At 51.2% G+C, this 12,180-nt stretch overlaps 1 protein-coding gene across 1 annotated transcript in view; it reads right to left on the bottom strand.

The window, feature by feature from the left end:
* Positions 1-245: 245 nt before the first annotated feature.
* Positions 246-12,180, bottom strand: part of NIBAN2 (niban apoptosis regulator 2) — a 52,112-nt gene continuing 40,177 nt past the window's right edge. The window contains exons 7-14 of the mRNA XM_078382776.1: positions 11,667-11,771; positions 9,636-9,798; positions 6,662-6,849; positions 6,226-6,381; positions 4,930-5,046; positions 4,305-4,412; positions 2,383-2,494; positions 246-1,095 (exon numbers count right to left, since the gene is read on the bottom strand). Of these exons, the coding sequence (XP_078238902.1) occupies positions 353-1,095; positions 2,383-2,494; positions 4,305-4,412; positions 4,930-5,046; positions 6,226-6,381; positions 6,662-6,849; positions 9,636-9,798; positions 11,667-11,771 (1,692 nt within the window). The 3' untranslated portion in view covers positions 246-352. The remainder of the gene's footprint in view (positions 1,096-2,382; positions 2,495-4,304; positions 4,413-4,929; positions 5,047-6,225; positions 6,382-6,661; positions 6,850-9,635; positions 9,799-11,666; positions 11,772-12,180) is intronic.

Here is a 12,180-nt window from a genome sequence, read left to right as displayed (position 1 = left end):
CACAAGTGACCCAACCGATGCCGCCATGGAAGGCAGAGAGAATGAAGCAAGGTGCCAAGAAGGGGAGCAGGGAAGCAACCTAGTCGGGGGCTACGGAAGCTTGGAAGGGTCGTCCGGCTCCCGAGACCCCGCCGGAAGAAGACCCTCGCAGCAGGAAATATTATTTCTAGGCTTCTGCCTCCCCACCTCCAAGAGAGAAAGCTACGGCCCTCCCGGTGATGGCAACTCTCCTGGGCCAGCTGAGGCACTCCTCTGCATCTCGCCTGGCCTCCCCCACCCCGTATCCCATAGGGTCCCCTCTTCCAGTCTGCCCTTCGGGCAAAGGGGCGGTCTTCTTGGGAAGGGGTCTGGCCTAGAACTGAGTCTGTGCCCCCTTGTGGTCGTCCATGGCCCGGTGGCTGTCCTCCGAGGGTGCTTCGTTTCTGGCTTCGCAGACTGCCGTTGCCGCCCTCACCTCTCCCGTCTCCTTGTCGTCGGGCAGGGGGTGGTCCATGGGGACTCCCCTCTCAGACGCCGAGGAAGGAGGTGGGAGAGGAGACACAGCTGTGCCCTCGGGCACTTCCTCCTCTTTTTCATGGCGCTCGGGAGACTTTTCCGGGAGGTGCCCGTCAGCCCTCGGAGCAGCTTCTCCCTTTTCCTCTTCCTCTTTCTCCTCCTCTGCTCGCTCCCGGGTGGCCTGGTTCTCTTGGACCACAGTGCCGTTGCTGAGGGGCTCCTCCGTCTTCTCAGCAGCAGGAACCGGCGTCTCCACCTGGAACTCCTTCACCAACATCGTACGAAGCTCCTTCAGGCTCTCAGGCGAGCCTGGGGTCGGAGGAGCCGGGGAAAGACCCATAGCGTCCGCCTCCATCGCCTCCTCCAGGGAAGCGACGTCGTAAGGCGGGGCTCCTTCGTCCACCTGGATGACCGACATCACTTGCTTGGCCCGGCGCTGCTTCTCCTCTGCTGGGTCAGCCTCTGCCGGGCAGCCAAACTCCTCCTCCCAGTCGATGGGCGTCCCCTCCCCAAGCAGGTGGAGGTTCGGATCGCTGTTGTGCATCACGATGCTGTCCCGGTAGAGGTTGTGCTTCCGCTGAACGGCGGCTTCTTTCACAGCTGAAAGGGACAAGAACGGGAGATTCGCTGAGGACGGGGACCTGGCCTGCAACGGAACTAGCCGCCCTAAAGTTAACTTTCCAGACCATCCCTAAGCTCCTTCTTTGTTCATCTGGGAAGCAACCCAACAGAAGGATCAGGTGGGGTGTGGGGGGGGGAAGGCGAACACACTCTCAGTCCCCACAGGCTTTGGGGAGGCTCCCAACTGACAAGTAGCACGAAATTGCTTTCAACAGCATCATGGCCACTGGACTTCTTGCTTATTCGGCTCAAACCTTTCACTTCTTCAGTCTGAGGAGACTTGGCAGGGTACCCCGGATAGATCTTCCAAATGAGTTTCACTTCCCCCTGGTCTGAATAGGCTGGTTAGCTAGACCAAGGACTGGGGTGTGTGAGTGAAAATCCCACCTCTCCCATCCTTCTCCGCCCCTTGCCATGGGTCCTTAACAGTCCTTAACATGGACCTTTCTGGTGGGTGTGGTCCTGATCTTTCTGGGGATGGGATGAAAGGGCAGCCTGATGAATGGGAGACAGATTGTCTCTAAGGCCTCCTCCAGAAAGATCAGAACTACACCCACAAGAAAGGCCACCGGTTCACTGTCAGCCAAAGAAGAAGCAAGTGGCCCAGTGGCCATATGGCAACTTCCAGAGAACCTTACCAGGATGCCTGAAATTATTCACAATAAACACTTACTTTTTAAAAAAAATGTAAAAGCACTTTAGAAGCATTTAAAGCAGGAGATTTGTGGCATGCCCTTATTATTTATAAGTGGCAAAGAAACTATTATTCTCAAAGGCTTTTGCAGCTGGGATCCGATGGTGGTTGTGGGTTTTTCGAGCTGTCTGGCTGTGTTCTGCAGGTTTTTCTTCCCAACGTCTTGCCAGATCACGGACAGAGTTCTAGCTCCTGTCCTCTGAAGAGGCCGGCCACAGGGACAGGCAAAACATTAGGAAGAAAAACCTCCGGAACACGGCCAAAGAGTCTGAAAAACCCACAACAACCAAACTATTATTTCATTATTGTTGTGGGTAGTTTTATTGGCAAGGCGAAATAGCAGAACTGGCCACAAGAGGGAGCCAGAGATCGTTTACCAATATTTTTCTGGCCTGTTTGTAGCGATTTCCAAAGTTACGCGCAACACGATTTTGGCCGCTGAGTTCCAGTCTTGACAAAGAAAATCTGAATTCCTCTCAGAACTCGCTGTGGGACCGGCCTTGCTGCCCGAGGCGGGCGCCGTGCTTTGCCAAACGGAAGGACCGGCCCCATTCACAAACCCAACCACATACCCATCATTATGTCCTTCATGACGGACTGCAGCACCACCTCCTCGTACGTGTTCTCCACCAGGATGAATCGGGCAAAGTCTTCAAAGATCAGCTCCTGGAATCTCGATAAATCCTGCCATGAGAAAGGGCATGGTTGGGAACCGACAACCCACGAGACACACGCCTGCTCTCCTGCCCAAACGCTACCCCAGAAAAGGAAGCCTCTGGGGAAGGCGCCTCTCCGACATCCAGTGCGGTCTGAGCAGAGACAGTGAGAGACTAGCCAGGGCTCAGGAGACCTGGGTTCAAAGCCCAGGCACGGGAATCCATGGGGCAGCGTTATTGGTGAAATCCTCCATTTTCTCACATACTTTGAAAGCCCTACTTGGGTTGCCATCAAAACGGATGCAGTCTGTGGGCACTTAATGATATAATGGATATATATATATATAAAATCACTCCCTTTGCCTTCAGTTTCTAGGCTGAAAATGCTGTTCATGATGCAGCCCAGTTGGCACTCCCAATAGAAATAGCTTAACCCATGGTTCGTTCCTTCCTTCCTTCCTTCCTTCCTTCCTTCCTTCCTTCCTTCCTTCCTTCCTTCCTTCTATCCATGCATCATCAAATTCTTCCTTCCTTCCTTCCTTCCTTCCTTCCTTCCTTCCTTCCTTCCTTCCTTCCTTCCTTCCTTCCTTCCTTCCTTCCTTCCTTCCTTCCTTCCTTCCTTCCTTCCTTCCTTCCTTCCTTCCATCCATCCATCCATCCATCCATCCATCCATCCTCCCTCCCTCCCTCCCTTCCTTCCTTCCTTCCTTCCTTCCTTCCTTCCTTCCTTCCTTCCTTCCTTCCTTTTATCCATCATCAGCTCCTTCCTTCCGGCATCCCTCCCTCCCTCCCCCTCCCTCCCTCCCTCCCTCCCTCCCTCCCTTCCTTCCTTCCTTCCTCCCTTCCTTCCTTCCTTCCTTCCTTCCTTCCTTCCTTCCTTCCTTCCTTCCTTCCTTCCTTCCTTCCTTCCTTCCTTCCTTCCTTCCTTCCTTCCTTCCTTCCTTTCCTTCTATCCATCATCAGCCCCTTCTTTCTTTCCTTCCTTATTTATTTTATTTATTTATTTGATTTATACCCCGCCTATCTGGACTACCAGACCACTCTAGGGAGCTTCCTTCCATCCATCATCAACTCAATGTATTCGCGAAGGCTTTCACGGCCGGGATCTAATGGTTGTTGTGGGTTTTTCGGGCTTCTTGGCCGTGTTCTGAAAGTGGTTCTTCCTAACGTTTCGCCAGTCTCTGTGGCCGGCATCTTCAGAGGACAGCAAACTGTGCTCTGGGTAGGCTTGAGAGTCGGTGGAGTATTTATAGCTGTGAGAAGGCTAGTTTGTGAGGTAGGCTACTGTCCTAATCAGGAGATGGTTGATTAATGTGTTTTGTTGTGGATGTATTGTTTTGATAATGGAGGGGAGATTATCTGTCCCTGTGGTTGATGGGTGTCATTAGCTGGTCTTTTGTGTGCAGTAATCCCATGACAAGCATCAACAAAACTTCAACCGGAAAGAGGAATGTCTGAAACTCAACAAAACCTGGCTCCCAGCTCTCAAAAACACAGAGTGCAAAAGGTCAACGAACTCCACCCAGCCACAAGGTCAGGGGATTACTGTCCTCTGAAGATGCCGGCCACAGAGACTGGCGAAACGTTAGGAAGAACCACTTTCAGAACACAACAACCATCATCAGCTCCTTCCTTCCTTCCTTCCTTCCTTTCTTTCTTTCTTTCTTTCTTTCTTTCTTTCTTCCTTTCTTCCTTTCTTCCTTCCTTCCTTCCTTCCTTCCTTCCTTCCTTCCTTCCATCCATCATCAACTCCTTCCTTCCTTCCTTCCTTCCTTCCTTCCTTCCTTCCTTCCTTCCTTCCTTTCCTTCTATCAATCATCAACTCCTTCCTTCCTTACCCCTTTGCAGGTGGGCGCCAACTTCTTCAGCAAGAAAGGGATCGTGATCTGTAGGAGGGCTTCCCTAAAGAACTTCTTCCGCACCGTGCTGCTGTCGTAGTCGTATTTCTAAGAGAAGGGAAGAGGGAATGCTATTACATCAAGTGAATGCTACAGTATTACATCGCATCACTGGGGAGAGATTTCAGAGGCAAAAAAAGACGGATACCAAAGAACACAGGGCTGAACCACCAGGGCTTTTGGCTCCTTTTAACTAACTGTTGTCGCCCCAAAATATCTGGGGACCCAAGGATGGGAACCACTGCTTTAGAGGCAACGCTTGGTTTGCTTGCCTTTTGATGCAAAAGTATTGATGGTCACATTTAATGGTTTAAATCTTTGTGTCTTTCCAAGCTCCCTTTGGGACCTCGGTTCAAACGCCACCCAGGTTGTTCTTAGAGAGGCAAGTGGGGCCCTTTAGCGACACCTGGGACCTGCCTTTGGCGGAGAGCAGAACCTCCCATGACGGACCCATGGCTTGCAACGCACAGTGCTTCTGAATCTTCGAAATCTACCATCGCTCGCAGGAAAAAAAAAACAACTGAGCGCGACTGGCAGGGAGGGAGTGGACAGCAAGCCGCCTTACCTTGAGCACGCGCTCCAGGATGCGCTGGATGGCTTTACACAGGTCGTCTTTGCTCAACGACTTCCCCAGCTCCTGATGGAGGAGCGTCTCAAAGGTGTAGACTGTATCGTCCATTTGCTGCAACGACACCCGTTATTAAAAAATTAGAAAAAAGGGGGGGAAACCAAAAACAGTCCTGTCAGAGAAGATCTGCTAGGAAAGATGGCGGTCAAGCGCCTACTGACCCACCATAGTTGGGAAGAGTGGCGAGAGATGCCCAAGGGAGCATGTTTAGAGGTGGAAGTTCAGAGCATGGAAACGGGGGGGGCACCTCCAGATACTGTTAGACTGGGACATGACGCTGGGGATGATGGACATGGGATTCCAGCAGAGAGAGGATCGCACCTTCCCCAGTCTTGATCAAAGAAGGGTCAAGGGAAAACTGGAATGTGATGGACTACAGATCTCCTGCTCCACAGTCAGCCAGGCTGTGGCTAGCTCAGGATGCTGGGGAGATCTAACCCGTCACCCCTGGAGGAGGTGGGACTGGAGACGGCCGGGTTGAAGGGCACCCACTCTGCCCGCTTTTCCCTAGCGATGGCAGAGCAGCACAGGGAGGGAAGAGAGCTTGTCCTGACCAGGGTGTGCGTGGAGGAGAAAGGGTGAAGCTGCACCCAACACGGTATGGCCAAGGGTTGGGGAAAGGGGGAATGGCTGCGGGTGGGCGGGGACAGAGGGGAAAGGGTTCCTGGATCGCCACCATCCCCAAAATAGAATAAGCAAGACAGAAAACATTTTGCCAACAGCCTTTCAGCCAGTAGGGGGCGCTGGCAACCTATGCCTTGCCCGAGCCAACCAAACTCAAGAAGGCAAAAGCATCCTCAAGCCCGATAATAAAGGCCTTATTATGGGGTGGGTGTCTTTAGTTCACCTTTCCTGAAAGCAAGCAAGCAAATAAGAAGACATCTAGGATGCCCGCCGGGTTGTGGCTTCAGTTGTCTGACAACTGGCCTCTGATCGAGACTGGAGTTGGTGGGTCGTGGCCCCCCAAAAGGCGCCAGGATGGTGGGCAAAACGTTTCTGGCTTCCGTTTGAGGAGAGAGAAGATCTGGAGCAGGCCAAGAGGAGCTAGTTTGACAAGGACCGAACGGGGCCGTAGCGATGCTGAGGAAGGGGTGGAGAGTGGCCACCGGAGGAGATCCTCCAGATGCTGGCCTGGCCTAGAAACATCTGGAGGGCCACGCTTCCCTCCCCGAGAACTGTTGCTTTTGGCAGCCGGCCCAGGAAGGGCCTTCTTCAGGGCAGGGCCTTCCTTACCTGCCTCATCAGGATCTGGGCCCTCTGCTTGAACACCGACGCGCTGGACACGTCAAACCTCTGCTGAAGGCCTTCCAGCTTCAACTGGTCCATCTTCTCGTAGCAGGACTGCATCTTGACTGGGTGGAAGGCCAGCTGGGAAAGCTTCTCCATATACTTTTGAGGGAGAATGGAGGGGAGAGAAAGGGAGACAACAACACAGGTAAGCGGCCTGACATCGAGGCCTTCGCAAGACCAAGGGCGCTGCAACAGAAAGTGGCAGCACAGCCTGCTCCCTTCCAGAGCTCCGATTGGCCCCCTCTGCCCTTCTTCCTGAGAGAGCCACCTTCTTTGGCCGGACCGGTTTGGGGCCCTGTATGGAGTCCAGTCCAAATAAGCTCCCCCTCCCCCCCACATCCTCCCGTCCCGAAGGTCCCGGGCGGTCCGTCCTCCGAACCTCTCCGAGCTTCTCCGTCCCGCCTTCATTGACAATGTTCAGGTTCATGTCCGTGACCTCCTTGAAGAAGACCTCCCGCACTTCAGCAAAGCCCTGGCTGGTGGGGGTCATCAGAGCCTCCAGGATGGACGCGATGTACGGCTGGACGTGGTTCCGGACGCAGATCTCGGCTTTGGAAAAGACCGAGGCTGGGAAAGGACGTGTTGAAAGAAAAGAAAGGAACCTTAGAACTAAGGGTGAGCGGGCTTGTTTGTTTCCTCCTCACAGGGAGGGAAGGGCAAGGAGTCCAAACATGCTTCTCCTCGCGGGAAAGGTCGCTTTTCTCCTGCCTGCCTCCAGTCTGGCCCATTTGTGAATAAGCATTCACCCCCCGGAAAACAGCTCCCTAATTGGGATGCTTGCTCCTTAAGATCCCTGGAAGCCGAAGGGTCTGAAGCCTCAGGTGGGTCGCTGGCCTCTTTCTCAAGCGCCCACCCGTTCTCCTGTGCTTGCCCTCCACGAAGGCCGTGCTTGGCAAGAGGAGTCTCGGCCCCTCGGTCTGAAGACCCCTTTGGACAAATTCTGAAGACCTCGAGAAGGAAGAAGCCCCTGTTCCGCTCTTGGCTTGACCGTGAGGGATATCTGAGAGTCTCTTGGGCTCACCCTGCTACTCAGCCACGGGGGAAACTAAGGCGGGCCAAGGGCGGGCAAATGGACCCGCACTGGTATCTCCTGGACCGTGGCTTCCCTAATTCCTTGACCGTGAGGGATCTCTGAGAGTGTTACGGCATTTCTCGGGGGCTTTGTTGCGGTGCTGCCAGCAACTCCAGAGAGGAGCTCTCTCTGGAAAAGCTGGAACCCTCCGGTCCAGGATCCCCTTTTTGAAATGGGGATCAAAGGAGAGTCTAGAAGAAGTCTCTCTGAAGCAGATGGTGAGCAGCAGAAGGAGAAGAAAGGGAGGCAGACCCGGACTTTTTTCTTCTGAAGAAATCACCGTGCACAGACTGGAGCGGGCGCCATTTTTTGGCACTGAGCCGCGAGGAACCCTTTACCGGGGGAGAGGAGAGCAATCAATATAAACTAAAAATATATAACAAGTAAGTAAGCCGAAGCCTCTGATTTATGAAACAGCCTCATTAAGCTGAAATAAGAATGAAAATATTTGGCAGAAGAATAAATGCAGCGGCGGGTTTATCTTATCAGTCTGACTCAAAAGCGAAACTAAGCTTCTCCAAGTGAACTATTAAAACGCCAGGCTGATTCTAAAGCCGAGAGTCTGAGATGGAAAAATAAATCTTATGTTTCTGGAGAAGAATCCCAGACAGCAACACCATCTGACTGGATTTAAGAGACTTCGGTGGATGCAGTGTGCTGGGACACATTACTCTTTGCCTTCTCTGGACTTTATGAACTATAAATAATAGAATCTGGTGGTTTTCGGGAGAAGGAGCCGACGTGGCCAACTGGACTAAGGAGCATTAAGGGGTTAATGAAGATCACAAGACGAGCTCCAAGGACAATCTACTGGACAGCCTGAGACTCTGTGACTGTTGTTTTGTTTGTGACCACGTGTGAGTTTAATAATAGAAGCCTGCTGAACTCAGAAGAAGAAAGAACTGCGTCACGGTTCTAATTGATATTGTATTTGCTGGGATAAAAGCTGATTTTTATACTACAATATTTGGACAAAGATTGGAGGGAGATCTAAGGGGAGGTTTATGATGAGGGGTTTGAATTGTTGATAAAATTGTGGAAACTGTGGAAGGATTTCTAGGGGGTGATTATTGTGGTATTTAAACAAACCCCAAAGCCTGAGATGGACCCCAAAAATTCAAAAGAACAAATGGAGACTTGGTCTGTTCAATCCCAAAGTTCTGAAATAGTGGTGCAAGAAATAGAAAAGGAATGGCAGATTAATATACAAAGGTTAATATTAACAGGGTTCCAGCGAGTGAATGCAGGTCTTAGCAAAATAGAAAATTTGATGAAAGGGACGAAAGAGGGGACAGTAGATGCCAAACAAAACTTAAATGAAGTTGTACAGACTTTAGAATCGTCTGTATTAGACATGACACCAGGTAATATGAATGCAGTAGAGAGTTATCCAGTGACCCATGCAGCTTCCAAAATTAAAAAGCATTATGACAAAAATCTTAAGGAGGCAGAGATACTGAAACCAGATAATTTTATGGTGAAAATATGGGAAGTGAAAAAAATGGATATTCTGTCAGATGGGCTGAAAGACTGTTCAATTCAAAAAGAAACGGAAAGATGGGATGTATTGTATAAATGGCAGCAGCTACCAGACAATGTTGGAATAACATAGAGTAAAATTAAAATTAAATGATAAGATAAAAGCAGGAGGGTAATCAAACTGTGAAAAAGCAAAAAGTTGATATGTATTAGTAATATGAATTGATTGGATGATGCTATACTTTATGCTCTCCTATCCCCCCAAACTATTTTTCCTTTCCTATCCCCTCTTTCTTTCTGTACCCTCTATCCTTGTTTCTAAATAAAATAAAATTATTAAAAAAAAAAAAAAAGAGAGAAAAAGAGAGTGTTACGGCATTTCTCCACACTCTCCCTCTAATGCCTCCTCCTCCGAGGTCTGGCTCCGGGCGAGGATGAGCCTCTTGTCCTTCGCCTCGGGCAGCAAAATCTCTTGGGCTCACCCTGCTACTCAGCCACGGGGGAAACTAAGGCGGGCCAAGGGCGGGCAAATGGACCCGCACTGGTATCTCCTGGACCGTGGCTTCCCTAATTCCTCACCTCTGACCAGGCTGGCAAGGAGAGGTGGACGTTTGAACCCCTCCCACTCCCCCCACCCCTCAAAAAATACATCTGGAGAACCACAGTTGCCCACTCCCTAGATAGGCTCTGGGTCCAATCCAGCCGGAGTCTTCTCCTTTTCCAGTTACAGAACTGGGGGATTCTGCACAGGAGAAGACAGGGCTCCAGAATGGCCCGCTGGGAGCGGCGCTCGGCCGCCTACCTCGGATTTTGCTGGCCAGGTGCTCCTTGGATTGGATGATCTGGTCCATATCGGTGCGGATGGTGCTTTGCAAACTGGGCGTCTGAAGTTCGCATTCGACCACCGCCGCCTCGTAGCGGGCTTTCGTCTGGTCATAAACCATCCTGTACACAGCATCGGAGACCTGGAAAAAGGAGGAACCGTTTTGGGAGAGAAGCAGGAGACAGATATAGACACCCACCCCCATGGGGTAGGGTTTGTCGTCATCATCATTTTAGAAATGGTAGAGCCAGAAGGGACCCCTACGGATCATCCAGCCCAGCCGCGGTCAAAGAGGCCCGCAGACAGAGCCCTCAACCACTGAGCGATCCAACAGTTCTCGTGGTTAAGAATTTAATATTTTATTATCAGGCCTCTAGGAGGAAAAGGCATCCACAATCAAGAGACTCCAAACACCAGTTGTCTGGACTACAACACCCAGAAGTCACAGCCATGCTGGGTTGAGGATACTGGAAACTGTAGTCCGAAGAGTAGGCTTTCCAAACTTTACAGCTTACACATGTGGCTGTGTTTAATCACATTTGCTATGATCTAGAAAAGGGCATCATGTGCCCCTCCTGATGTTGGGCGTCCATGTCCCCCAGCCCTGGCCAGACTAGCCAAAGGATGGGAGTTGTAGTCCAGCCAGGTCCAGAAGGTTACATGTTCCCCCTTTCCTGTTCTAAGGTCGATCCCTCTTCTGATTTGTGCTTAGCCTCTTTTCCCTCAAGCTGTTAAAATTTCACACTTGAATTTTGGAGGACTGAATTCCAAAGCTGGAAATGACATAAAAGTTGTTTAGCTACAATTCTCATATTCCTCTAGATCCCCACCCCACACCCCCACTGGTGAGAGATACCTGTGTACCAAAAGGCATCATATCATTTCACGGCAACAATATTTGAGAAGGTTAAGAAGCTTGTTGAGTCCAATATTTGCTTTTAAAAGAAGGTTCTGCTTAGCTGTTTTTAAAAGGGCTCACATAGAAATACTTATTTTGCTTTTTCAAATAATAAAAATAATAAAGACACAGAGAGATTTTCCTCTCCCACCCAAAGGTTGACATTTGGAGTCAAAATTATCTTCCGGTGAGCTAAAAACGTACGCACTAAACATAGCCTGGAGAAGGAGGAGCGGGAGCGCCTGAACAAATGTCCCTTTTTTCGGGGAGGGGGAGGGGGAAGAAAAGAGGGAGATGATATGCCTGGGAATGACAGAGGATTTTAAAAGATGAGAAGGAACAACTGTTTTTTTTTTTAATTCCATGTAAACTTCAGGTTGGAAAGAGAAGAAAGACATGGCTCAGAAGGGGACCAGGAAGTTAAATTCCAAAATATCTCCCACCGGCCCAAAGAGCTGCGGACACTTGTGGTTCAAGCATTCAGAAACCCCTTTGTTGAGGAAAGATGAAAATCCAGGATGAGAACCAAGGACCCAAAATGCTTGACTTGGCAGGTGCGTCCGGCTTTCTCTCAAACCTATCCTTAGCCAACGTACCTGAGTCGTCAAGAGTGACAACTAGCCACAGGATGAGAAGAAAACCGCACAGCGCTCAAGGTGCCATGGGGAGACCTGCACCCCTAGTCCCTCCCCCCCACGGGGTCTAATATTTCAGCCAGCAGAGTGGAGGATTCGAATCAACAACCACCTTCGGGAATATGTGCGGCAGAGGGCTGCACGCCTTCAATGGGCCCATGGGCAAAATCCTTGCCCTCAGCAGGTGCGCTGGGCCAGACGAGGTCCAGAAATGGCCCTGAATTGCAAGCAAACAAAAATGAGCAGAACTCGCAGTGACTGAAAGTCCACCTCTGGATTTTACAGGGGATGGAGTGCAAAAATAAAAATAAAAGCCAGGTCCTGGGGACCCACGGCCATGTTTATTTTTCAGTTTGGAAAGCTCCCAGTGACTTGAAAGTCTAAATAGGTTGGCCTTGCTTTGTCTTGTGGCAGGGCGTTCCACAGGCTCATCAGAGAAAAGGAAAGGACGTTGTGGTGCACAGCGTTAGCCCTCACCTGAATCCACACCCGGTGCCTCTCCTGGGCTTTGCCCTTCAGCCGCGGCCCGATCATGTTCTTCAGCTCTGGAAGGAGCTCCTCCATCACCAGGTTGGTCAAGACCTGGAGGGCCAAAGAGCAACAACTGCCCGTCATTTGGGGAGACGGGTTTCTGTCGCCTTTCTTGGCACCGCGCAGTTCAAGGATGTGCACGGCGCTCTCCTCTTCCCTGCTCGGGCCTCATCACGCCATCCCTATAAAGTAGGTTAGGCAGAGCCGCTGCAGTTGGGGAGCGATGGGAAAGGTCGTCCAAAGGGAGACCGGGGGGAGAAGGCTGGGAGCAAGGGCTCCGTTCAGACAGGAATGGGCATCCCGCCTTTGGCAGGGCGGGCGGCAGGGGGCCCAACCGAATGGGTTTCCAGTGGGGAAGAACCCCCACCCCCTCCATGGGATTGGTCCCATGGCCAAAACGTCCTCCCCGTGGCGAGTCTTCCCTGCCCCCAAGCCCCAAGCAAAAGGAGACCCCGAGGGG

The sequence above is a fragment of the Pogona vitticeps genome, chromosome ZW-PAR (assembly GCF_051106095.1).
Source record: "Pogona vitticeps strain Pit_001003342236 chromosome ZW-PAR, PviZW2.1, whole genome shotgun sequence".
In the NCBI taxonomy this organism is placed as follows: domain Eukaryota; kingdom Metazoa; phylum Chordata; class Lepidosauria; order Squamata; family Agamidae; genus Pogona; species Pogona vitticeps.
The sequence above is the reverse complement of the archived record's forward strand: the minus strand, read 5'-3'. Positions and strand labels throughout refer to the sequence as shown.